The sequence below is a fragment of the Anoplopoma fimbria genome, chromosome 7 (assembly GCF_027596085.1).
Source record: "Anoplopoma fimbria isolate UVic2021 breed Golden Eagle Sablefish chromosome 7, Afim_UVic_2022, whole genome shotgun sequence".
Taxonomy (NCBI): domain Eukaryota; kingdom Metazoa; phylum Chordata; class Actinopteri; order Perciformes; family Anoplopomatidae; genus Anoplopoma; species Anoplopoma fimbria.
This window is the reverse complement of record NC_072455.1, coordinates 10594015-10621391: the sequence shown is the minus strand read 5'-3', so window position 1 is coordinate 10621391 and position 27377 is coordinate 10594015. Positions and strand designations below refer to the sequence as shown.

The 27377-nt window shown below is 40.0% G+C and overlaps 2 protein-coding genes across 4 annotated transcripts in view; one reads left to right on the top strand and one right to left on the bottom strand.

Annotated features, from left to right (window-relative positions):
• Nucleotides 1–1255: 1255 nt before the first annotated feature.
• slc1a1 (solute carrier family 1 member 1) lies at nucleotides 1256–21620 on the bottom strand. Of its 2 annotated transcripts, none has more exons than XM_054600991.1 (12): nucleotides 21556–21620; nucleotides 11888–12028; nucleotides 10557–10649; nucleotides 10318–10432; nucleotides 8006–8048; nucleotides 7766–7861; nucleotides 6926–7110; nucleotides 5740–5847; nucleotides 4113–4235; nucleotides 3814–4008; nucleotides 2236–2370; nucleotides 1256–2140 (listed from the first exon to the last, which is right to left on the bottom strand). In XM_054600991.1, exons 2-12 carry the CDS (start codon nucleotides 11940–11942, stop codon nucleotides 1900–1902), a joined length of 1389 nt encoding a protein of 462 aa, XP_054456966.1. In that variant the 5' UTR covers nucleotides 11943–12028; nucleotides 21556–21620; the 3' UTR covers nucleotides 1256–1899. The 2 variants fall into 2 exon arrangements, with proteins under 2 accessions (XP_054456966.1, XP_054456965.1); XM_054600990.1 differs by lacking the exon at nucleotides 21556–21620 and adding an exon at nucleotides 18178–18351.
• Nucleotides 21589–27377, top strand: part of rap1gds1 (RAP1, GTP-GDP dissociation stimulator 1) — a 28458-nt gene continuing 22669 nt past the window's right edge. For both annotated transcript variants that reach the window (XM_054600986.1, XM_054600985.1), the window contains exons 1-3: nucleotides 21589–21917; nucleotides 24809–24916; nucleotides 26440–26562. In XM_054600986.1, coding sequence (XP_054456961.1) covers nucleotides 21914–21917; nucleotides 24809–24916; nucleotides 26440–26562 — 235 coding nt within the window. In that variant the 5' untranslated portion in view covers nucleotides 21589–21913. The remainder of the gene's footprint in view (nucleotides 21918–24808; nucleotides 24917–26439; nucleotides 26563–27377) is intronic.

The following is a 27377-nucleotide window of genomic DNA, read 5'->3' as shown; positions in this document are numbered from 1 at the left end:
TGCAGATTTGCTCCAAATTCTGTAAAAAATTGCAGTTCATTTGGATGGAAACCTGGTTTTAGACACTGCTTTACCTCTACTCTTGCTTCTACCTTGGCCCTTACTATCAGATTTGTACAAAATATATTTTATAGCTACATTTAGGCTCCAACTAATGATTATTAATATCAGAAAACAGTAAAACAACCAATTTGAAATTCCACTTGTTGCTAGTTAGCTATTACAACAGTTTCTCATAATGTCTTTCATTCTCTTTGGCAGCAGGTTTCCAACCATTTCTGCAACTGGACCATTGTTATATTATCCTTACTACTTCTTCAGTAGAACATCTCTCTCAAACTCTCAACAAGTTGCAAAGGTTACACAAATATATCATATCAAATAGCTAAGTGGGTCATGGTGGGTAGATTACCTCATGTACTATCTTTCAGTCAATCATAATTGGGCATGACAGGCAAAGATAAGAAAAGATGCAGATAGGTTAATTACTGCACAAAGTGCCACTGAAGTTGTGTAATTATCATTCCGTGTCCTTTCCACGTAGCCTGCTATGTTTCAAAGTGTGGTACCAATTTGCAGCTTTAAAGCATGGCTACAAACTAGATGATGTTAAGGGTCGGGTGAAGTGTTATAAATGACACTGGTGCTCTGAATTTACCAACTCCTGGTCAGCATTTTATCAGTCGCCTTGGGAAATAAAACTATCAAAAAAAGTTGTAGTAGCTTTCTGTTAGGGTGCTGTACTTGTATCAAAGGAATACCTCAACATTGAGATTTATTACTGATCCTGTCATCTCGCTCTCTGCAAGACAGCATAGAAGCATATTTCCCAAAATGTCAAACTGTACTTTACCAATGGTACTGTTTCATGTCTTGTTCAAGCAAAAATGCCTATAACATGCAAAATTCAGTTTACCGCATTGAAGCTTACCACACTTCATTGCTTAGCCATTGGTTTAAAAGCATTTGAACATATTTTGAACCTACACCACAGTGAAGGTATAGTGGCAATCTTGTGTTAAAAAGACACACTCTGATTATCTGAATATTGACCCCTAAATCCATTAAGGTGACCATAATCTTGTTTGAGGAGGAACAATTCAATCTCATGTATTATAATGTTTCGCCACACTGCCTAAACACACACAATTTCTGATCATTATTCTTTGCAAAAAATCAATGAGTGTTAGTGATTTAGTTCAGAAGAAATGTACTCAAGTTTCACAGTGTTCAATGACTTCATAAGCCTCGTTTAACCATCTCCAGTCACTGTGAAGTCTCCATAAAAAAAACCAGTCTGCAGTCAGCGATTAGCATTTCTTTAACATATTGCTTCATGCAACTCTGTGGAAAACCTCTTTATATGTTTGGCACAGTTTAAATATACAGATAGATATACAAGCAGTGCAGTATGGGACATAGAATTTCAACAACACCCACGCAAAAAAAGATCATTCAGACATGTTAGAGTTCAAACTCAAAGTTAGTGTTTTTTTTTACTCTTGTTAAATTTACCAATTTTTTTCCTTTTTTGCAAAATACATACAAACACTCCAGATACATCCAAAACACACAACAGCTCTTCTTTTGAGTGCATCTTTGCAAGAAATAACACACTCTTATTCAAAAGAAAATACTTTTTTTTTTTTTTTTTATATTGGCACAATTTGAGTGTAAGAAGGAAGCACTTTAATCTAGTCGTGGTTGTAAATGTCCGACATGAAGGGTGATCATCTTGGATAAGCTTAAGGGAGGCTGCTATTGCTGATGTCTGAACTTGGATGGCACTGGTTGAATAGTTTTCCTCTCTCGTCATGGTGCTGATACATGATGGAAGGTTTTCCGTTTTACATCCATAGCAGCATGGCACTTTCTCTGCTCCTCGGAGCCAGCCACAGGCTAAAACTGAGAGGTTTCAGTAAAGGAGATTGCATCTGTCTTGTCGACAGTAAAACCTCCATTGACATAGGATTTCTTCTCGCACTCTTCGTCATCCAAAGTGGCTTCCAGAGCGAAGGGGTTGGCGACGTCCACGTCTGATGACAGATCCATCCTCTCCAGTTCCCTCTTGGATAGTTTCTGGACGATAGCGGCTCCGTAAGCATCGCCAAGGACGTTGATCATTGTACGGAACCGGTCCCTGAAACACACCACTCAAAGTCAATCTTCAGCATTGTAGGAAAGTAGGAAAGGTGGGAGAAACAGTCCAGATAAAAGTTCTAAGGATAAACTTACAGAAGCCAATCCACAGCGACTATCAGAGTGACATCATTTGCAGGTAATCCAACAGCTGTTAAGACTATCACCATGGTGACGAGCCCAGCGTTCGGGACTCCTGCTGCTCCAATACTGGCAACTGTTGCTGTTATACTGCAACACACAGACATATTGTCATAAATATTCTTCATAATAACAAGCAGAAATTAAATGTGAGAAATGTGGTCATCCCAAACGGCAGTGAGAGGTTCTGTAATTGCTTGAAATACTCAACACCATCAATAAACTAGTGTGAGCAAAACCCAACTGTTGCTTCTTAGATTTATGCAGTTTGTACCAGAAAATTAGATTATAATAACACAAAGCACAATATCAGGATAGTAAAAACTGTATGTCAAATTAAGCTTCAATTTCAAATTTACAGAGGGCATCTCTGGGCACACGGATGTGAAACTCATTGGAAGTCAAGTAATAGAGCCTAAGAACTTTGTCAGAAGGAGGTTGTGTTACTTTAGTTTTCTACCAACAGTCAACTTGGATTTCTTGATTCCGTGATCGCGATTGTTTCCTGACCTTTATCAAGCGGTACATTATTTTATTGATGACCACAAAGGTTCCCTAATCTTAACCAAGTAGTTAGGGCTGAGTATCGCTACTCCATACCTTTAAAGTATCGACCACAATAACCCCCAGTACCAGGTACTATTGCAACTTCTCCAGTCAAACAAAACCTTCAACCTTTTTTATGCTGGCGGCTAATAGCTTACAGTGCTAGCAACTAACGGTGCAAACAGCATGAACTAACAGTGTTTATCTGAGGGGGGAACCAGAGGGTGGGCGTTACACTTTTGCAAAACTGAAGTCCCACCACCGTGGGTTAGGGGTTAGCATTATCAGCAGTAACCGCTGTATAAAGGCTGTGAAGTGTTGGGGCAATAAGCTAGCCAATGGGACACTCATACAGCTTCCATTCACGAATCAAATGAAGTACTCTATTGGTGTTAGTATCACTTTGGGGTAGCTACTGGTATTGGTACCCCAGCTCCACAAGTAGCATTATATCTTATCCATGACCACTAAGGTTCCCTAACCTTAACTTAACAGAGCCTGAAATTGTATTCCTAACCTTGGAAATTGTATTTTGACAAAAAATGACTTTACTCATGGTCCTCTTACTAGCTTTTCCAGATCTTACAACGGCATTACATGGTCTTCATCAGTGGTAGAGTACACATCATCATCATCATCATCATCATCATCATCATCTGCTGATGTGGACAATGAGATGCAGTTGAGAGCCAAAAAAAGCTAGTAAGTGGACCTTGAGTGGAGACCATGAACTTTCATGGAGACTCTCCATAATGTGAAAACTTTTTTACATTTTTGATTCATGGCATTATGTCTTGATAGTTTTTAATTGGTTCTTGTTTAACACGCCTTCTTCAGTATTTTTTTTTATATTTATATATTTTACGGACAAGGTATGATTAGAGTCAGCAAGAAATGTTTATCTTGGTCAACAGCATTTTATTATATCATAAGATGTATATTAAAGTATTTTATATCCTGCAGTTAGAAGTGCCTCTTAGTAACTACCTAATAGTTACAATCTGGCCCACATCCAGAGCGTAGTCATTCAGCTGGGCGATAAAGATGGCGGCCACCGCCTCATAAAGCGCAGTCCCGTCCATGTTAATGGTGGCACCCACTGGGAGGACGAAACGGGTGATCCGCTTGTCGATGCGATTGTTCTCCTCGGCACATCGAAAGGTGACGGGCAGAGTTGCAGAGCTAAAAGACAAGACAGTGGTTAGCACACAATGGATTTGATTCACAAGTATGAAAATGTGAAATTTTGCTTTCCAAGCAGAGTGAGGGGCTCAGTGAGTTCTGACCTGGAGGAGATCATGAGTGCTGTCACCAGGGCCTGAGCCATTCCCAATGTGAATGTATACGGGTTCTTCCTCACAATCACAAAGTAGATCAATGGCAGACAGATGGTGGCGTGGATAGCTAGCCTGAGGGACAAAACAGACATTATTATAAACAATATTCTATATTCAGTATTACCGAACTATATACACTTTCATATGCCTTTTGGGTTTTAGTCTGTTCTGTGCCACAACCCTTATACTGTCACATGTTTTTTTTTTATACAAATATAAAGACCAGGCTGTGTTCTTCTGACCATACCTTAATAAAATATTCTTTACTATCATTTCTATTCAAACATGAAACAAACTGTACTTCCGCCTGGGCTTAATCATCCCAATGGAGCAATTGTTAAAGGGATCTTCCAACATTTTCGGTAGCAATCCTGCTTATTTATTCCAAAACTAATTAGATACAAGTTGTCAGTTAGCACTTATTACAATTGTTGGCAGGTGTATTTATTTTTAGGCCAACTATTTCCCTCTGCTTTCAGTCTTTATGCTAAGCTATGCTAACAGCTCCCCTGGCCCTAGCTTGGTATCAATCTTCTCATCTTACTCTCAGAAAAAACCCAGTCAAATATGTTTCACGAAATGTTGAGTTACTCCCCCAAAGCATTAAAAAGCAATGGGATAAATAGTAGGATATGTCAGCCCAAAGTCAAAGCCGATACTGAAAGAAACAGTCGGTAAAACCAGGTAGAAAGTCTCTTTTTATCAGCAGGCCGGCAACTATGTGAGCTTGGGGTTTGAAAGATTACTCCATTTGATTTTATTCAAACCCAGTGAAAAGCTGCAATAGAATGATATTCCTCAAAACTAAAGCTTGAGCAACAATGGCAAGTTATACAATGTACAATTCTAGTAATTATTGGGAAACAACTATTTACCAATACCGGCTTTTCACGGCTTTTGGAAATGATTACATCATCATCAATACATTGCTTCACATTGGGTGTTACTGGGGAAAATTCCAAACTCATGTGTAAATATTACATTTCGGTTCCACTGTCACTGTCCGTGGTTTTGAAATGACAATACTGTTCTTCACTCCTTGCTTCCAGAATGAAGGTTCTGATCAAAATAACAATGATGAATGCCCTTGAATAAAGGGAGTACGAGTTCAAATGGCAGCTAACTGAGATTTGACTTTACTTTGACATTAAAGGCACTTCTGATCGTGTAAAAAACTCTTAATTACATTCGCTGTTATTCATTGTCATGAAGCAATAATGCATGAATAAGGTTTTTTTTATAGGCTATGAAAGCAGCATTCAGAACATTATAACATAGTGTGACCGTTAAGGGCAAATGTTGTCACAGGAGCACTGGGAGCCTTGGACCGACCCTGTGACCTAACTGGAGGGGATTTACTGTACAGTCTTTATTGGTGTCACTTAGATTTAGTGGCATGGGCAAGGCTTTCATTACTGCAGCTGCAGGTTGAGCAGTTTTAAATGTCCTTGGCCCTTATCAGTGCCTACACAGAGCTCAGCATTTACTGTATCACTGGAGGGTGAATCAGCCCAAAATGTCAACCATAAATCCTGGTGTCTGGAGCAGGCGGATACAGAGTAATGGGACAGCTTACCCACTCAGCACCGTCACCATATAAAGACCCATCTTCTTGAAGATCTCCCAGTCTTCAACCTCGATGATCTTAGCTGCAATTAGGAACAGGATCCCTATTGGCATGTAGCTGAAAAAACACATCAAGTTGGAGTCATTTGGGGCACAGAATCTAAGATTATAGCAAATAGTGTGCAATTGGACTACAGCTAAAATGCTAATCTGATTACCAATCAATGGTTCTAGCTTCTCAAATATGAATTTTTGCTGATTTTCTTAGTGTTCTTTGATAGTTAAATTAAAATATTTGAGATAAAGTCTGTTGGTTAGACAAATAAAGCATTTAGTTAAATATTTGAATGCTGCATCTAGATGCAACATTTGGCAGTTTTATTGCGCTGATTTGATTAAGTTTCCAACTCTGGTTGGGTTTTGGCATTTTTAAGTGTAATTTATGAAGATGTTTCTCTTTTTTTCCTTTTGACTGTGCCATATCCAAACATTTTATCCAAAAAATATCTTTGGGAAGAGGGAAAGACAGACATAGTGTTGCTAATATTTTTGCTAGCCTGACAAGCATTCAGTAATACACAGTGTGTATTACTGAATGCTGATGAAGTAAACATAATGAAGTATGGAGTATTAAAATATGTCTGTGTAAAATAATTCAAATTGTATGACTTCCGTTGCCAAGACTGCAGTCATGCTAAGTTGGGGGAGCAGAGAGCCACCTTAGTGCAGAGACTTATGGGAAATGGCAGCCCAGGGAGGGGGCACCAGGAGTGCTGTATCCTGTGGTCTGACCTTGCTGCATTCACCTTTTTGTAACAAAAAATGATATACAAGTAAAAGCTGTAATGTAAAACAATTTTTTGCTTTTGTCTTATTTTTCTATTTTCTAAATCTCACTGTTTTAGCACGGAATTTGCAGGGTGAGGAAAATTAAGAGATGCAATAGAAAAACTTTGAAAATGCTAGTAAGTGGACCTTTAACTTAAGATATTGTTTTGTCAAACTATCGTTTTCAAGATCAAGAGCTTTCAAGCCTTTTTTGTAGATCAGGATTCATTCTTCAAAAGTACTCAAAAGGTGCATTTTTTAGTCGTCCAAGTTTTAAACACTGAAAGTGAGATCATGAGTTCAACATGTAGCTTTCAAATGTCATCCGTTTGGGAACTCAAACCTGAAGATCAGTCTTTCATACATACCACATAATGATCTGGACCAGTCTCATTGTTGCTTCGTTCAGCGCATCAAAAAATTCCAGGAGGATACGCCCCTTTTCTCCCATCTTGCCAATGACAAGGCCAAAAGCAACACAGAACACGATAAGCCCCAATACGTTGATTCCATCCGAATACGATCCGATGATTTTATATTCCTTGGTTATGTTCTGCCAAGAGAGGAGACAAGGAGGTTATTCATTCAGCTAACCCAGAGCAGGTCAGGAAGCTGCTTTCACAACCACAATAGCTTACTCTAAAGAGCCATTGATGAGCTGTGCAAATGTTTCCTACGGGATCACAGTCCAGTGACCCGTGGCCACTTTACTTCTGATGCATTTAGATCAGATGTGGGTTGCACAGGTGCAGAAACATGAAACGTAAAGTTCAGCAGATGGATCCATAGGGACACAACTTTGTCGTGTAAGATTAGATAAGATAATATATGATAATCCTTTATTAGTCCCACAGCGGGGAAATTTGAAGGATTACAGCAGCAGAGAGGATAGTGACAAGAGACATAGTAAACAACAAGATCAAAACAAGTATTATAAATAAGTTAATAAGTAAAGAATATTAAATAAGTTAAAAAAGTTAAAAATCCCCAATAACTCAAATATTATATATACAGACAGAATAATTGTTGTATTGCACAGTGGATTGCACTGCATAATTGTAAAGATCGTAACCCCAACCAATGTGCTAATGGTGGTTCTTAACAGAACACAGGTAAACTCTGGGGCAAGTGCAGCTTTGGCAATGTATCAAAAGTATTTAGGTAGTGACTGGTCTAAATGAACAGAATAAAGTACCGTGCACACTTACCTCTACCACTGACATGATGGTAGTTGCAAGAGGTGGAATTATAGTGGTGTTGGCTGAAACTTTCAGAGGCTCCAGCTCTTTGCGTTTGGTCTTGTACTAGAGTGTGGTCACATTTAACAACATCGGAGTTACTTCAACATGGCTACAGACTTGTACTCACCAGACTCTGATGTAGGTGTTAATTATAAACACTGGTCGAAAGAGGAACAGAGATAAAGATGGATGTGCAAAGCCTCTTACCTGCTGAAAACAAGCCTGCACCAGATTTTCAGGGAACATGTTTCTGTTGACATCAAAAACAAGATTGGGGGGTGAATGAGAGACACTGAATAATGATGTGTACTACACAAGGGTCATTGCAACTACTCTTTGTGTTAGTCAAAACCATTCATATTCATTAAGAGGACGTAAACGTGATTAATTTAGGCAAGGAAGATACTGCAGTGGAGCTAGGATTTTGTTGATAGAACCTTGTGGGGGAATTGGATTTTCAGCTCATGCTTTACATTGTTTTCAACAAAAGCAATTGTTATAAATTCAAGAAACGGAAAGTTGGATATGTGAACCTCAGAGCTCTGGATTTAAAGGTCCCGGTATGCTCCAAATAAAGTGCTTGGATCAGCTCACAGCAGCTGAAGAACCCTTCCTGACAGCAAAATCAACTTTCCATGATGAGCTAACTTTTCGAGTTGACGCAACTTCTTGAGTTGACGCAACTTCTTGAGTTGACGTAATTTCTGAGTTGAGTAAATTTTGCGTAAATGTAATTTTTCGCTTTTTCCTGCAACAGACAATCCCCTGATCATGAGCAGTTTTAAAGAGTGATTGTCCAGGTGTTCATAGGTTAAAGTAAGGGAAGGTTCAAACTCACTCAAACTCTCTCATTCATTCTTCACACAACTACTTCTGTCACATTTTCACTCTTTAACAATTCATTATATAATGTGTCATTTTCTCCGACAATTTATCTCTCCAATTCATCCAGAATGCTGCAGCACGTGTTCTAACAAAAACTAAGAAAATAGATCATATTACTCCTGTATTAGCTTCTCTGCACTGGCTCCCTGTTAAATCAAGAATATAATTATTCTCCTCACCTACAAAGCCCTAACTGGCCAGGCACCGTCTTATCTTAAGGAACTTATAGTTCCATATTACCCAACTAGAGAGCTCTGCTCCCTCAATGCAGGGTTACCTGTGCTTCCTAGAGTATATAGAAGTAGGATGAGAGCCAGAGCCTTCAGTTATCAAGCTCCTCTTCTGTGTAACCAGGTTCCAGTTTCAGTCCGGGGGGCAGACACACTCACCACTTTTAAGAGTAGGCTTAAGACCTTCCTTTTTGATAGCGCTTATAGTTACGGCTGGCTCAGGTTCACCTTGGTCCAGCCCCTAGATATGCTGCTATAGGCCTAGACTGCCGGGGGACTACCTAGGATACACTGAGCTCCTCTCTGCTCTCCTCTCCCTCCATATTTATGTATTCATGTCCTATTTATGCACATTACTGACTTTGCTTCTTCCCCGGAGTCCTTGTGCTTTCTCACCTTGCAGGGTTCCATGAATCGTGGTTATACCTGGACCATGGTTGTGCCTCCTGCTGTGGCCCTGCTGACACCAACTGCTACTACCACTATTATTATTAGTCACATTACTATTATGAGTCCCTGTACCATTACTGCTTTTATTATTATTATTATTATTATTATTATTATTATACTACTATATCCGTTACTGCAGTTTTTTATTAGTAGTATTCATTTCTTCCATCATTACTCTGCTTACTACTCTTATTATCTGAATCATTCATGTCATATAAATGTTATGTGTTGTAATTCTGTTATGTTGTTCATTCTGTACACATGACATCTATTGCATTTCTGTCCATCCTGGGAGAAGGATCCCTGCTCTGTCGCTCTCCCATAGGTTTCTTCCTCTTTTATCCCTGTTAAAGGGTTTGTATCGATTTGAGGGTCCTGGGACAGAGGATGTCGTATGTGTACAGATTGTGTAAATTTGTGATTGTATATAAAATAAATTGAATCGCCTAAGGCCTAAGACTGCAAAAACATGCATAAGACACAGAGAGATAGGGAGGCATTAGGGGGAGGCTATGGTGGCAGGCACCTCTACAAGCCTCAACACTGTTGGAACAAAGACATTTGGGGATCTAAATATAAAAAAAGTAAATTGAATCGCATTTGAGACTGCAAGGCACACTTGAAACATGACAGTGATCCAAAACACAAGCAAAAACATAAAAAAGCATAAGACACAGAGAGATTTACGGGACCTGGAGGCATTAGACTGCAAAAAAAACATGCATAAGACACAGAGAGATCGGGAGGCATTAGGGGGAGGCTATGGTGGCAGGCTCTTCACTCTCCCTTTGACTGTGGACATTCAGAACAAGTATAAACACTTCTGATGTAGTTAAAGGACATTTAAAGGGTTAATACTTCATATTGTGACTAGTTAATTTGAAACATAAAGGCTGTGATAGAGTGGACACTTCAAGGTTATGATACATTTGTATCACATGGCTGGGAGGTCACCTGAGGAGGTCCAAGAGTGTGTCAACTGTTGTGACGTTGGGCGTGGTCCCGGCTCTGTCAATGTGGTCAGCTGTCTGAGAGATTCCCGGTTTGATAGTCATCACCAAAATAATCCCTGCAAATTATAACAACTTGACTCATTCAGGTTACCTAACACCAATTGAGTAATTTAAATAAACAGAATAATTGAAATACACTGCCACTGACAACTAGAAAAGTGAAAGAAATAATCAACTCACCAAGAATAACTGCAATGATGGTTGTTGAGAAGTAATAAATAACAGCTCGCAGACCTATTTTTCCTGATACCTCAGAGTCCAGGGCTGCAACCCCTGTGGACCAAAAAGACAATATTTGACTCAAACTCAAAATCTTCACATTTGCATGTGGATCTTGGCTACTGTAGAAACATGGTTATGCAACATGGCGGACTCGGTGAAGAGGAAAGTGAACAAAACACAAGGATTCTTATTTTTAGGTGATTATACAATAAAGAAACCATACTTACATCATTATCATATACCATCTATGCCAATAGATCCCCTAAATGCTACACCTTTAAGCCTAGAGGCTATACACTTAGACAGTAGACTAGTAGGATTAGCATTAAAAGTGTCTATATGGTAAATGGTAAATGAACTGTACTTTTTTAGTCTTCTGACCACTCAAAGCGTTTTAACTCTACATGTCATCATTCACCCATTCACACCCATTCATACACTGATGACAAGACTACCATGCAAGGTGCCACCTGCCCATCAGGAGTCTATCTAACCATTCATACATATTCATACACCATATCTGAAGCCTACGGGAGCATTCTGGGGTCCAGTGTCTTAACATGGAGAAGGACACATCGACATGGACTACCAGAGCCGGGGATTGATCGTCCGATCCTCAAATTGAAGGACGACCCGCTGTACCACGGGTATATTATACAAATATAATGTGCTGGGTGCTGCCTTCATGACTGTGGGAAGTCATACTAAAAGGTCTTGGAAATGGTTTGATAGAGATAGAATGATTTGATAAAATCATTTTAACTCAAGGGTCACATACTGTACCAGCTTTTTTTCTGAGCTTTTTTCCAGATTGGGTGAGCAAACTCCATCCCATAAGTACCTAGTACTATTTACTAAGCACTGATTTAGCTCAGCCCTGATGGGGTCCAAGAGTTGATGAAGACTGATATGCTGTTGAAAGTTTAAAAAAAGTAAGTGAACCTTGAGTAGGGATTGTAAGGATGATAATCCTTTATTTGCTAGCTGACAGTGGAGAAATGACAGGAAATGAGGGAAGATAGAAGTTGGGAAGGACATGAAGCAAAGGTCCCGGAGGTGAACGTTGTAGTTCATGACCAGCACCTTAAGGGGAAACACCACCTAAATGAACTAAATGAAGAATTACAAGATGTTATTTTCATGGCCTCTCCATTCAATATTTGTGAACAAGAGCTACTCGATCTCAAAGCAATCATCTTTTTTTTGGTTTCTTATGAACTTCCATATATACCATTGCAGTACATCACTTTGACTAAGAGTACAAACAGAAAAAATCCTGTTCAAGTTACCTGTTATCATGCTTGAAATGATGAGCGGGAGGATGACAAGCTTCAGCATTCTCATGAGGATCTCTCCTGGGAAGCCAAAATACTGCTTGTGGAGGTGGGAGAGGGATGCATACTCCCTGACCACGACGCCCAAACTGATCCCTGATCAGGAGAAAGACAATCACATCATAAAGAATTCTTGGTCTCAGCTGAAGAAAAAGAACAAGTACTTGGCTGCATACATTTCGTGCTCATAAGTTCCCATACCCTGGTAGAATTTGTTAAATATTGGGCATTTATTTTTTCTTTTATTTAAGAATATTGGTCAAGTGAAGATATTTATTATCACATAACGATAACTGAAATCACCCAAATGGCCCTAATCGGAAGTTTCAATACCCTTGAATGTTTAGCCTGATAATATACCACAAGTTGACACCGACAGGTTAAATGGTAATTAAGGGTAAGTCTCCCCACCTGTGACTTGTTAGATTATAATAATTTTCAAATAGTCAAAGAGTTTCATAGCTCATGAGAGACCCCTGCACTTTTCATCCAGGTCTGCACTGACTTTGCTTGACATTGAGCCATGTGGAAAGCAAAAGAACTGTCAAAGGACGTGTGAAAAAGGTAGTTGAACTTTATTAACCAGGAAAAGGATATTAAAAAGATATCCAAAGATTTGAAAATGTCAATCAGTAATGTTCAGTGGAAAATTAGAGGTTCTGTTGATTCAAGCCACGGTCAGGTAGACCAACAAAGATTTCAGCCACAGCCACCAGGAATATTGGTTGGGATGCAAAGAAAGCTTCAGCTGAAATACAGGCTTCTCTGCACATAAGGATGAACTTGAACAAAAATTGGCTGCACAGTACAGTTGACAGAAAAAAGCCGTTACACAAAACAGCTCCCTTACAATATGCTAAACAGCACCTCTACAAGCCTCAACACTGTTGGAACAAAGACATTTGGAGTGATCTGACCAAATTGAGTCAACAAAAAGTACACCGTTCCTACTGTAGAATAGAGGTCGATCGCTAATTTTAAATTTTTTATTTGGAGGACAATTTGCTTTCATCAGCCGGGAAGCTGCACATGGGACACACTATTGACTTTTCAACATGACAGTGATCCAAAACACAAGGCCAAGTTGAGCTTTCAGTGTGCACAGCATAAAAAAGTGAAGGTTCTGGAGTGGCCATCGCAGTCTCATTCCCTTGATATCGTTGAACCACTTTGGGGGATCTCAAATGATTCATGTAAGAAAACCCAAGAATTTACGGGACCTGGATGCTTTTTGCCTAGAAGAATGGGCAGCCTTACCACCTGAGAAAATAAAGGGGCTCATCCACAACTATCACAAAGACCTGCAATCCACCATTTATTCTAAAGGGTGCATTACAGTATTAAGAACGAACTTTTGAACTTGGACCATCTCAACATTTTCTTTATTGCTATGTTTTGTGTAAATATTGTGCTACTCTGTGACAACTCATAGCATAATTTGAATCCGATTTCAACAAAAGAAATGCCCGTGATAATGCCTGGTCATTCAGGTACACTTCTTACAAATTCTGCCAGGGTTTTTAAACTTAAGAGCATAAGTGACCTGGGGTTAGGCACTACAGACAAGCACATGCAACATTAAACTTTGTATAATGTTAAACTTTAATTGATGAGAATTATCTCTGCATTAGCAACTATCACATTATTTCACATTATTGAGGTTTCATCCTGAGGGAATTCATGAGGCACAACACACATTGTGTTGTTTCAGCTTTAAACTTCACATGTATCCCACTCAGTGATTTTAGTAATGCACTCCAAACCTCCATCTGCGTTATCACACATAACAGAGCACCATTAAAGATGCTTGTAAAACACTGTGATGACACAGCAAACTGTAGGTGGACCCCACGACCACACCAAGCTATCGTAACATCAGTAAACCTTTCACATTCAGCAAGCTGCATATCCTCAACAAGGAAGAGTACCACCAACTCCACCACCACCACCACCACCACCACCACCACCACCACCACCACAACCAGCAGCAGCAGTGGCTGTTTTAACCTGCAGTAAAGATATTATAATGTTGCTGCCTACGGACAAAGACAGTTGCTAGAATTTTAACACTTGGGCCAGCTGCAGGCAATGAGTGTTATAGCTGCAGTTTTCTGTTCTCAGATTTCCTGTTTTCTTTGGGTGTACCAAGGTGTACGACCAAGGTGATGGTTGTCACTTTTGTCCCTTTTATTGCGCATGTTATAGTAGCGTAATTATAACAGAAACGTGACACTTGATAGTGTTTCCAAAGGATTTTGTGTGAATGTGGTGGGTGGACGCTCCACGAAATGAAAATTTTCGACCTTTGAGGGCAAAATTAAGAGGAGAGCTACAATACAATTTAATCATAAAAGAACGCTACCAAGCGTTTAACCCGTTCAAAGGTGTAAAAATATTTTCGGCCCATCGTGAAAATGTAGCAGGTCTAGCAAATAATGGTAACCACCCCAGCACACAGGCTTGAGGGGTCAGTAGGCCTATTTACACAGGCTAGACATAACTGGCCATAACATAACACCATGTATTCCCTTCTATAGTAGTAGCCCACAGACTTTTTCGGTAGGTGCTTGAGCACACAGTCACGCACATAATCGGTGCATAAGATGTAAAAAAAAATATGGAACTTTTTCTCTCTGCACGGCTTCTTTTTGAGTTTGGTGGGACTGCTAGCTGTGTGTCCATGGAAACCACAGAAACAGCAAAAAAAAATTATTCCATAAAGTATACACCTCCTCACCAGCAGCAAATGAATAAAGGCCAAAGAAAAATCTGTGTATCTGGAGGACTTGAAGAGCAGAAGCACATGTTCCCTACAGTTTCTACTGACAATACTGTAGAGCACAAAGTTCTTCTTGTGTGATTTTTTTTGCCATGTGAATTTCCGTAATCATTTATTTTATGTTGGTAATGTAATTTAGCACATCAGCACAACCATGACCATTACGAAATTACAAATCCACCGGCTGATTAATGTGTTCAACTGAACACATTGGCAATAAAAGATAGATGAAGGTATGAGTAAATGTTATTAAAACGTATTCATTCATTCAAGTCTGAAACTGATTATGATACAAAAAAAATAACACTAATGTAACGCTTCTGTCTGCATGTGAAAGTGCTATTGGGTAGCACTAGCTAACCCAGCAGGAATTGCAAGCATGGAATTAATCAAACATCATTATTGCTTGCATTGTAAAAAGAAGACATGGATCGTTTTATATCGATTGGAAGTTCATGATTTTTTAAATGGAATCTTGGCCAGGAAATATAGCAACACGATGCTTGTTTTCTTCTTCAGGACACATGGAATGATCACTAGCCATTGATATACACTGAAAGATCTCAAGATGAGGATCCCATCCTTATTCAACCTAACATTTCCTATTAACAACCTCTCATTGCCTGTAGATGGTGCACATGAGCACATAGCAGCTACAGGTTGAAGCTGCAGGACCAAAACGCCAGGTCTGGACTCTGCTGCTCACACTGGGTTTCCTCCTAAAATTCACTCCATGATTTTATAACCGCAACAGAGAGCATGTAATTTCCTCCCAGCCCAATGTTTTGAAACCTTTAAACTGTACTGAGTTCAAAATATTAATAGTGAGATAGAAGGAATTGTGGATTTTGGGGGAACTATTAGTTCCTTTAACAAAATCATGACCTGTACCTTTAACTCTGAACTTCTTTCAAATCTCCCTATCATCAAACATCAATGATTTTCTTTTTAAAGCAATAATACCTTATCAGTAAATAAGAATGCTTCCTGGTAACTGAGGGACGACAGACTTTTTTGCTGCTGACTATAAACCTCAATACAGAATTATATTGGGAATGTTTAAAATGTTTCTGCTCCGATGATACTAATACACTCTAATTTTGGATGTGAGGTTTTAATCCAGCCTTTGTTACTTCATGTCTTCTGATATATCAGTTCACACTATGCCTGAACATCAACTAACCAAACACCTGGAAAAAGCATTACCTTACAAACAGATCTTTCTTTTACAATCATTAGAGGCAGACTAACAATATCCATTAATATCCATCCAAAAGATTTGCATGGAAGTCAGGAAGTTCCAGTGATGTATTCACAGGTCATACCACTCAAAGCGCTTTTTATATTACATATCATTCACACCCATTCATGCAAGGTGCCACGTGCACATCAGGACTCAGGAAGTCTAACTAACATTCATACAACACTCACACACCGATGGCGCAGCCTTCGGGAGCAATTTGGGGTTAAGTGTCTTGCCCAAGGACACATCAACATGGACTGCCGGAGCCCGGGATCAAACCACCTATCCTCTGATTGGAGGACAACCCACAGTTGCCCTATAGTACACCTGGTAATTATTACCGTAGCAGTTTGTGCATTTATTAAAGCACAATGTGTTTAATGTTTAATCCTCTGTGACCCATTCCTAGTTAAGTAAAGGCACACAATCCATAAACAGGTTTCAGAAAAAGCCAAATTTGAAGACCAACTGAAATCACCATAAATATCCCCTTTTGCGGTAAATAATGTGGGCTGTCTGATTTACACTTTATCATTAATGTTTATTTCTTAAAGTCTTTGGATAAATATTAGAGAGAAAACAGACCAGATTTATATCAGGATGAGATAACAACATAAAACCAATTTAGCTCCTATCTAGATATGTTAAAAACCACAAACCACAAACTCCACAGACCAATACAGGAAATGACAGATCTCATACACAGTATGCGATTTGTGCAACCAGGCTAGCTTTAGGCAAAGTATGACAGTTAAGTACTTTGTTTTCTTTCTGAGAATGAGATCAGAAGATACGTATCAATTGCATGTTGGCTGCAAAGCTGGAGTCAGGACATGGTTAGCCTAGCTTAGCATAAAGACTGGAAGCAGGCTGACTGACTGAGCTGGAGTATTCTGTAAATAGTGATTCTCATCGTTTTTCGTGAAGTTTGCTGTAAGTGATACAACGTAACCGCGGCTTTTATATGTTGAATGAGTGCCGAAGTCATTGTTTGTCAGGAGCCAGTTATGTGGTATCTTAGGAGGCTGTTTGGTATGCGCTCTTAATATTTCACTTGGCATGCAGTGAGCACACCAGTCATCATTTTGTTTTCATGAAAACTTAACCTTGTGTTCTTTACCTCTGTTTTGGAAGACAGAAATAACAGGCAAACCAGTTTTAAAAGGGACCGTTGGTTTTTTTTTTTTTAAATAAGCGGCTGCGTTTTGGATTCAATTTATGACGATGTGAAGAGTGGTTCATGTGGATTTGAAAAAGTAACAGATATCTGGTTGGAAAAGTAACTAATACATATGTTAAATTTATTTGGTAGATGGACTATCATTTAAGCACCAAACTAATCCATTCACACATTTACACACTGAGCAATTTGGGGTTAAGTGTCCAAGTACGCATCTACATGGACTGAAGGTGCCAGCGATTGAACCATCGATCCTCTGACAGAAGGACGATCCGCTCTATCACCGAGCCACAGCTGCCCGATTTGGTCTGGTATCATAGGTGATAGTATGAGTTATGAGTGAGAATTAGCAAGATTTAAAAGGCGTTGCTAGGTGTATTCTTTTACTTTGGACAGAGCCAGGCTAGCTGTTTCGCCCAGCTTCCAGTCTTTATGCTAAGCTAGGCTAATTGCCTCCTGTCTGTAGCTCTGTACTTGAACACACAGACATGACATTGAGTTTCGCAGCCCTTTCTCAGAAAGAAAGCAAATAAGCCAAAATTGTTGCCCCCTTCTTTTAATTTTGGTGCAATCTAAATGTGTTTAGCAATGGGAGCAGATACTGAGTGTGTCTGGAGGACTGAACCGGAGGACAGGCAGCTTGTGCTTCCGCCTGGGTGATGGGACTCCTCACACAGACCCAGCATCAGCTGTCCCTTCAGTCTGGTCACGTTTGACTAATACACGTCCAGACAGACACTGCTCTCTGCCTCGGGAGGACAGAGGCTGTGTCTCCTGCGTCACCTCACCCACACTACCCCATCCTCCATTCTTTTATGAAAGATTATTATGAAGTATCACTATCCTTTACACACATTTAGCACATCACTGTTGCTGTTTGGTCAATCAGTGACCAGCTGGTGCAAGAAAGGTTGATTTACAGTGACAGTAGCTGAAAGCAAATCTGAATGCTTAAACAAAGAGGGATGGATGGACAGATAAACAGTTATGAAGGTCTCATTCTCTCAGCATACATGATGAGGCATTCAGGGGCTTCCACGTACCGAGCAGCACCGCTAGAATCGTGGCAATCAGGAGCCAGTTCCTCTTCAGCAAGCCTTTGAAATTCACGCCTCGTCGCTCTTTGTTACCCATCATGTCCACGGTGTTGTTATTTCTTCCCCCCCAAAAAAAAGAGAGAGAGGGAGAGTTCACAATGGAAACGCAACAGACTTGGATGCGAGGAGGCGGACGACGCAGAGCGGGATGGAGGAGCCGCGTTGCTATACAGCGGAGGATGCAGCCGTCAGACGCTGCTGCTGGCCAGCGATGGTGTGAGGCGGGGTGGGGGTGTGTGTGTGTGTGTATGTGTGTGTGTGTGTATGTGTGTGTGTGAGAGAGAGAGAGAGAGAGGGAGGGAGGGAGAGAGGGAGGGAGAGAGACGGTCTCCTGCTCCCTTCCCCCACACAAGGTGTCTCTGACATTTTTTTACTTACTCATGAGATCATGAGTAAGTAAAAAAATCATCAGTCTGTGTTTTAAGTTGAGGAATTACGGTTTATATTAAACTTCCCGATTTGGAAACCATTTAATTTTCAAAGATGATTCCAAAAAATGTCTTTCAGTCTGGATTCCATTACATGTTTGCTGTGGGTTACAGTCTTCCTCCTGACAGACTATTCAGATGTTTGAAAAGTCACTAAAAGTATTTACTTTATGTTTTATTTTATATAATAATTCTGACCTGATTTTTTTTTTTCTTGCCTGCCTCTATAAACTGTTTCTACAGACAGTGGTGTATAGCATCAAACATTTGGGCACCATACATAAGCAGCCCCTGAGCCCCCTTCCACTTCAACCGTGTCTACTACTAAATTACGTTCCCATTTTATCAATCTGCATTCCCAACTAGGTTTTTAGGGAAACATATTTTCTCCAGGATTACGGTGGCAGTTTTAAAAGGCCTGGTTAACATTGTAAAAATGAAACAAAGCGACACAAAAACACTACTAATAGCTTGCACTCTGAGGTTTAACAACATTAGGCTATGGAACATTACTCCAACTCATTGAATATTAATAAGAAGTGGACGTAGTCCCCATGACGTCACCATTGGTTTGTGGACTGCCGTTTTAAGCCCTGAGTTAGATATTTTGGCTGTCGCCATCTTGGTTTTCTGCAACCAGAAGTGACATGAAAGCGTGGAGCTAAGTACAACTGAACGCTTCACAGGACATTTTAGGCTAGCAAATTGTAAAAATGAACTTTCATAAACTAATAACACACAATAAAAGGGTTATTGTAAGATGAAACCAAGGACCACTCCCAGACCAGACGACGCCATGATAGTGACCTGTTTATCACAATAAGCCCGCCCTAAAGCATACCCTGCTTTATGGTCTAAATGGACCATCATTTACTAAATGAACACCATGCTGTATTGAAAAAGACTTAACTAAACTAGACCAGTTTCGACCATAAACTCATGTTTACAATGTTTACTGAGGTAATAATTCAAGAGAGAAGTAGGGTCATTTTCTCATTGACTTCTAGACAACCACACTTCTTTTTTGTAACCAGAGGAATCGCCCCCTGCTGGTCAGTAGAGAGAATGCACGTTTAGGGCATTACTGCATTGGCTTCCCTTTTCAGACCCAGATGTTTCCTTCTGCTCCCTATGCAGGTTTTTAAGTCTTGTTTTATTCGAAGAATAGCATAAAGGTTAATTAGTTGTGCTGGTCCAGTCTGTTGCTACATATTTAAGAAGTATAAAACAACCCACAAACTTAAAGGCACTATCCTTGTATTTAGAAAAAAGGTGGCACTGAATTAAGATGAAAACACAGGATTAGAATCTGCTTTCACTCTTAAACTGACTTACTTGTTTTAGGGAGTATGTTGAATAAAAGCTAACTGATGAAGCTTTATTTCATCAGTAATATTTGTAAATACAATAATAAAATTGATAGAATTACAATTGGTATTGCTTTAGAAATATTGTACAAGTATTGTAAAACTGTAGAATATTGTAGAATATATAGTAATAATTTGGTGATGATGAACCTCTCCTTACAGATATCTGTGATGTGACTATGCTGCCATCTACTGTAACACCTTGGGACTAGATTGAGTGACAAATAGCCTCAAGTCAGGGTCTACTTTCTCTCTCTTACTGAACTTTCAACCAAACCCTATCACCCAAAACAAAGATAGAGGATAGTAATGCTTCTCGCTTCACAGGCTTCTATAAATCATGGCTGTACCTGGACTGTGGTCCTGCCTCCTGCTATGGCCCTGCTGACACCAACTGCTACTAACATTATTATTATTAGTCACATTACTATTACTATTACCTGTACCATTATGCATATTAGCTTTGCTTCCACCCTGAAGCTCTTTTTGCTTTCTCGCTTCGCAGGTTTCCATGAATCGTTGTGGTACCTGGACCGTGGTCGTGACTCCTTCTGTGACCCGGCTGACACCCACTGCTACTTCTATTATTATTATTAGTCACATTACTATTACTATTCCCTATATCATTATTATAATTCTACAATAGTCATTGCTGCTGTTATTATAAGTAGTCTACATTTTTTCCTTCGTTACTCTGCTTACTACTCTTATTATATGAATCATTTATGTCATATACATTGAATGTGTTGTATCTCTGTTATGATGTTCATTCTGTACACATGACATCTATTGCATTCTGTCCATCCTGGGAGAAGGATCCCTCCTCTGTCGTTCTCCCATAAGGTTTCTTCCTTTTTTCTCCCTGTTAGAGGTTTTTTTTAGGGGAGTTTTTCCTGTGCCGATGTGAGGGAAGGACAGAGGATGTCGCATGTGTACAGATTGTAAAGCCCTCTGAGGCAAATTTGTAATCTGTGATTCTGGGCTATACAAAATAAACTGAATTGAATTGAATTTAATTGAATTAATGCAAAATCTGAAATACTTTCAATGACAATGTTATTAAAAATATTTTATTATAATATCTGCCCAACATGGTTAACATTGTAAAGGCAACTAAAACATTGGACCTACAGTATATAATCATGAAGTATACTGCTGGGCTGTTAACCGCATTTCCAACTGAAACTGAATCTGGACTTGTTTGAGTTTGGCAGACGTGATGGACTGCACCAGAGACAGAGGCCCATTCACAATGTCCGCCTTAAAGCCTTAAGACTTGAACCCTCAGGGACCTGATGTCAGCTGTTAAGTGGATGAGTGTGAAAGGCTGCAGGGGCTTCAAATGGTTTAAAAACGTGTGATACAGTTAATCTTCAAAACCGTGGTTGCCAACCTTTGGTTTTTTTTTTCTTCTTTGGCCAGGGTAAATACATGAGTATGTGATTTGAATCTGGCCCGGCCATCTACCGGTGATGTGCCACATGACACCTCAAAGGACTTTTATTTTGAAGGCTATAACCGGAACTCACCCACTGAATCCTCGGCGGTGGCATGTCAGACTGAGCCAGTCGTTCAGGGGAGCGCCAACCAGCAGGTCCTGACTGTTGGTGAGGATATGAGAGGAAGTCAGATGTGTTAACCTGGTAGTCACCCGGTGTACAGGCCACTCTACAGCAGCATCCATCTGAGCGGGACTGCCCGACCGGCCCGGAGGCAACTGGCTAGCTAGCTAGCTAACCTCAGCCCCGCTAACTTCGCCAGTTAAAGGCGGTTCGACGGACAACCCTTTTGGGGGAAAGCGGGGCCTCTGGCTAGTACGACTCGGTTCACAGCTGCCCTGGAGATCTTAACACCCCGGTTTATTTCCCGGAGCAACATCCTGCTGAGATGGGTGAGTAGGCAGCTAGCGACCGGTGAGCTAACAAGAAGTGTCCTCACCACTTAACGTTAGTTCAACCCGTAAACGGTCATTATGTCAACGCATTAAAGCAGTAATGTATGGGTTGGTCGTTAAGTAGTGTATTCTGCAGTCACGTCACTATATCACTGGGATTGCACGTACAAGTGTAGCTTTCTGCTTGATTACTCTATCGTTAGTCAAGTCATATGAAAAGCATGAAATCATGTGTGCGTGCGCGTGCGCGTACGGGTCTGCTTCAGTGCTCGGGTGGGGTAGCTTCCCTGACTCTCTCCGCGCACTATCCGCCTCTCAGTGGCGGCGATGGTTTCCCATTGGTTTCCAACGCTAGCTCTGAGAAGGTGATGGATTCGTGGAGCCCTCGCTCTGCCTCGGTGGGGATTCAGCGGGGATGTGAAATGGCTCGAAGGTCCCGGTTGCCCAAATGAACGTGCATCCCCCTGAAATGGCAGTGCTGTTGATGATGTAGATGGCACTCCTCCATCTCCACAGCTGTTATGCAATAGGATCCAGCAGCCCCACTCCGCGTTGCTGTTTATGCTGCACTGCTCTCTAAATGTAACTGTTCGTGCTGCTTATTGATCATGGGCACTCTGATTACTGTTGCTTTTGCAGTGTAGTAGTCATATCTATATATGAATGGAATTGAATACAAATTGACTTTAAAAAACATACTGTTTATTCACTTTATGTTTCCTCTCCATCTATCACATGTAAAAAAAAAACAAAAAACAGTTCCCACATGTGACATCCCTGAGTGGCTTATAGAGCAATATTTGTTTGACAGTGTATGAGGTATTTCGTAAGGTCTAATCCCAGGCTGGATCACTCATGTTGTCACTTGATATCAGGGCATCTATCATGGAGGAGGGATGTGTGGGTTGTGCAGTGCACGAGCAACGTCGGAAACAACCAGGTCACTGCAACAGTGTCTGCAATCCTTATGCAACATACCATTACCTGGTTTGTTGGCACAATGCTGGAATGGCAGTTCTCACTGTTATTGATCGCTTCTTAGCATTTCAGATAATCAGAATAAATCCTTTTCTCTTTTGGTGGTCAATAAAATAGAGCAAAAAGTAGTGTGTCAGCCTCTTAGAGTGCGTTTTGGACAGAACCCGACAGGTCAGTCCTAATCAGATTTTGCTGAGAATGTAGACCGTAGGCTGTGAGTAATTATGCATCCAAAAACAGAGCGTTATAGACCCAGAGAATGAGCAGGAGAGCAGTTGTAAAATATCTCAAAATGCATAATAAACCTTTCAGAAAAAAGCTCTCAAGACTGTCAATAAGCACAGAGTCACTGTATATTGTTATGAGGTAATAGACAATCTGTGATTTGTTATTTCACTGATAAATAAGAATAACAGGAAGGATGGCATGGGCGTGCAGCAGTTATAGATCATTGTTTCAGTATCTGTGGTTAACATGGTTGGCAGTGTATTAGATGATGATGACTTGTAATTCTCATAATTGAGTAAAGAGAACAAGACCAGTATATGGCTGCATCGTGTGGGGTCAAAGTGTCGCCATCGCGTAGGCTTTTTCATTTCAAGATGGACTAGTCCAAAGGGTTTTTGGTTGTTTGTTTTTTTCTCTCATTTTTATTGAATACAGAAGTCCGAAGGACATGATATTAGTTCATTGCAATACAACTGAGAACCCAACTGCGACAAATAAATGATATGGTAAAAGCAAAAAAGTTTAATATTATCATTTGTAGAATCATATGTCTCGTATGCCTTTTTAAATGGACAGCCAATTAGTTTTTGAATGCTTCAACAACTGGAGAACCCTCAAAATCTGCATTTAAATAAATACTATTTTGCCAGCTGAATCAAATTGTTTACAAGATATTCAACTTTTCAACCTTAGTGCAAAGCAGGGTATGCTTTAGGGCGGGGCTACCTTGTGATTGACAGGTCTTTACCGCGGCGATGTCCGAGTTGCATGTGTTTTATTCCTAGACCTTTTAACCCTTTCGCAGAGTGTTTTCCATTCGTAGAAAGTTAGTTGTAACATTTTGGTCGCCTTAAAATGTCTTATTTTGTTTGGTTGTACTAAGCTCCACCCTCTTCTGTCACTAATGGTTGCAAAAAAGCAAGATGGTGACTGCCAAATTGCTGAACTCGAGGCTTCAAAACGACAGTCCACAAACCAATAGGTTACATCATGGTGGCTATGTCCACTTCTTATATTCAATCGATGGTCTGGTTCCGGTCCAGCCTGTAGTTGTTGTTGTTTAAGAAAGGAGATGCACTTATGACTTCTGGTGACTAGTAGTTCTCATGAATACCTATGTTGAATAAACTTATTGTAAGTCGCTTTGGATAAAAGCGTCTGCTAAATGACTGTAATGTAATGTAATGTAATAGCAGTTTTAAATATCACTAATGGAACAAATATAAAAAATATTTTGGGTGGCGGTTTTGATATTTGCCATCCCATATTGTGGTGCATATTTTAGTGGTTGCCAATGAGATTTGGATGAACCTCTCTCTATCATGTTACCACTCAGCCATTTGTCGGTTGCTTGTGCTCGCTGTGTTCACCCTGTTCCTGCAGCAGTTTCACATTGAAATACATTCAGCACATGCAGTAACTACGTCCACCTAGTGGCATTTAGGTAACCACGTCACCTAAATGCCACTTTGAATTTGACTTTGATGGATTTTTCTGAAGAGGTTAGTGAGTAATTGTGGCTGGCAGCATATTAATATCAAATACAAAGGCTGAAGTATCTGGTTCAAAGCTAAATCTGTTTTGCAGTCTAAAGACCAGTCCACACTGAGACTGACTCGCACCAGATCTCTCATTGCTTTCTGCATTCCAGCCTTTGTTCATTAAACATCTCTGTTTTCTAGACAACCTAAGTGACGCCTTGGAGAAACTAAAGCTTGCGTCCACTGACAGCGCCACTGACAGCGTGGAGAGCTGTCTGGACTGCCTGCTGAAAGCACTCGCCAACAACAGTGAGTAGAGCCCGATTAACACCTACTGTGTTGTTTATTCATCACTTCCTTTTTTATAAGTTTCCCAGGAAAAAAATGATTTCATTTTCTCTGTAGTATTGAAATGTAAGTAAAAACATCATCGGATTGAAACCCTCTGATTCATTTGGTCAGTAACTCATTTTATAGATTATATCCAGCTAGCATTAATGTCAACAGGGTCAGAAATTACACAACCAAATTCTGTCTGTGAGCGCTTGTGACTGCTGCTACGACCAACGTCTTCAACTCAACCAATAGAAACACAGCTTTAAATGACACAGAATTCACAGGACGCCAGTACATGAAGATACCACACTGGTGTGTTGATGTCTGATCTGGCCACCATTTAACATAACATACAAAAAGATGGAGTTTTGAGCTAAATGCTAACACAAGTATGTTAACATGCTCACATTACAACGATAACCTGTTTAGCAGGTGTAATGTTTACCATCTCCATTTTAGCATGTTAGCATGCTAACATTTACTAATAAACAGTAAACCCAAAGTACATCTGAAGCTGATGGGAATGTAATTAGTTTGGCAGGTATTTGATCATAAGCCCAAATTCGTGGGCAAAAAGAGAAAAAGTCATCACCACAGTTTTAAGTATCTATCCTGAGGGGGACACAGATGTCTGAACTACATTTCATGACAATTATTCCAATAGTCGTTCACCGACAGACTGACATCCCCATTAGATATCTGCATCTGATTCTACATATCTTTATTACATTCTACCACTGCTACTCAGGCACTGTTTCCACGATCTGACATGAATTAAAATAGATATTTTCTTCCAACCTTTTTAAACTGTGCTCTTTGTGACCATGAATGAGTCAAGCTAAACATGTATAGTGAATTGCAACCTCATATTGACAATATATTGGTTGACATTAGCTTATTTCTGCTATATAAATAATGGTACATGTAGTATAGAAGCAGTGTCTCAATTACATAATTTTGTTTTACACTATAGAAATATCCAATTCAGTATATAGGTATTGGTCACAATTAAAAAAAACAAACTGATGAATGTTCTTTGTTGATGCAAGAAAATAAAACAATATATATTCAAATATATCATTATCCGATTTATTTCAATTCTCAGTATCAGCTTCAAAAATCCAGTGTCAGTCTGGCTACCTAAACTGTATTATATGTATGTACTGTCTGGATCTAAGTGTTTGCTAGGTTCAGAAAGAATATTTTCACTGCTTTATCAGACGGGAAATTGAACTGAAAGTTAAACTATTCCATGGTCTCTTCAAAAGACACAAGACTCCGTTGACAAAAACAGTAAAGATAAGTTTCCCATTCAGTTCTCATCGGAAAATATTCTCAATTAAGCGTACACTTAAACGGATCATTTTTACATGACTTTGTACAAGCAGTACATGACTTTGCTCCCGTGCTGGTACTCCTGTCTGTTTACTACTTATACTGTAGGATAACTATCCCTTCAATGTGATTGAAATTCATTCTCTCTATTTCTTCTGCAGACACGGAGGCCAGTGTAAAGATCCAGGAGGTGGGCGTTCTCACCCTGCTCCCCACCCTGCTAAGCCCCCAGTCCTCCTGCACCCCTAAAGTAGCCAACATCATAGCTGAAGTGGCCAAAAATGGTGAGGTTTCGTTTTCCAAGCCCATCCACCCAGAAACATCCCGACTTTCTGTTCCTCCATTCGTCAGTATTCAAATTTTACACTTCCGTTACACTCATCCTTTTTGTTTTTCATAATAAATACATCTTTTGGTGGGATTGTGGAGACCATGTTATTCATAGATATTCTAGAACATTTCTATGGATTAAAATATTTGAAGACTCATACAGGAGCATGTTTGATTGACGGGCCATTTGCCGGCTAAGCTGTGACCAACTGTGAGGTTATTGTGTAAGGACTCAAATGTTGCATAACTGCAGTGTCGGAGAGCTTCAGTTTAATATAATGTCTCTATGCGAGCACAGGAGAAGCTTTTAAAGGTGGGAGGAAGTTGACGTGAATAGAACCCGGGGCGAGAAAGGTTAGGATAATGAACGGCTTTTTAGCAGCTTGCGAGACGGCAGCTAATGATTAGGCTTCTCCACAGCAGTGTGCCAAGCTTGGCAACAACCCGCTGGCATTTATCTGTCACGGCTTCCGGAAATGTCTGCGAGCAAGCCAAGTGACTGTGGGCTCAAGACGACTCCCTCTGTGTCTGACAGTCTGAACTGACGGGATTGTTTAAAGATGCACCAGGCCAGATTGAATGTAAAAACACGTCACAAATCACCACCATAGCAGAGAATTGTGTCTCATCCCCACTCAAAGCCTGATGATGCAACATGATTTCCCAAATGGATAGCTGATCACAGCGTGGTGACTTCTGAGAAATCCTTTGACATACAGAACATGGTGAATCTGAGAATAACTGGGAATTGTAAACAGTTTCTTTGTCA

Excerpts from the sequence above, each read along its gene's own strand:
- slc1a1 (XM_054600990.1), bottom strand. The coding sequence starts at position 18,271 with ATGATGGGTAACAAAGAGCGACGAGGCGTGAATTTCAAAGGCTTGCTG. Across the intron at positions 4,009-4,112 it reads GCACTCATGATCTCCTCCAG|CTCTGCAACTCTGCCCGTCA; the intron begins GTCAGAACTCAC and ends CTTGTCTTTTAG. Across the intron at positions 2,141-2,235 it reads GTCGCTGTGGATTGGCTTCT|GGACCGGTTCCGTACAATGA; the intron begins GTAAGTTTATCC and ends GGTGTGTTTCAG.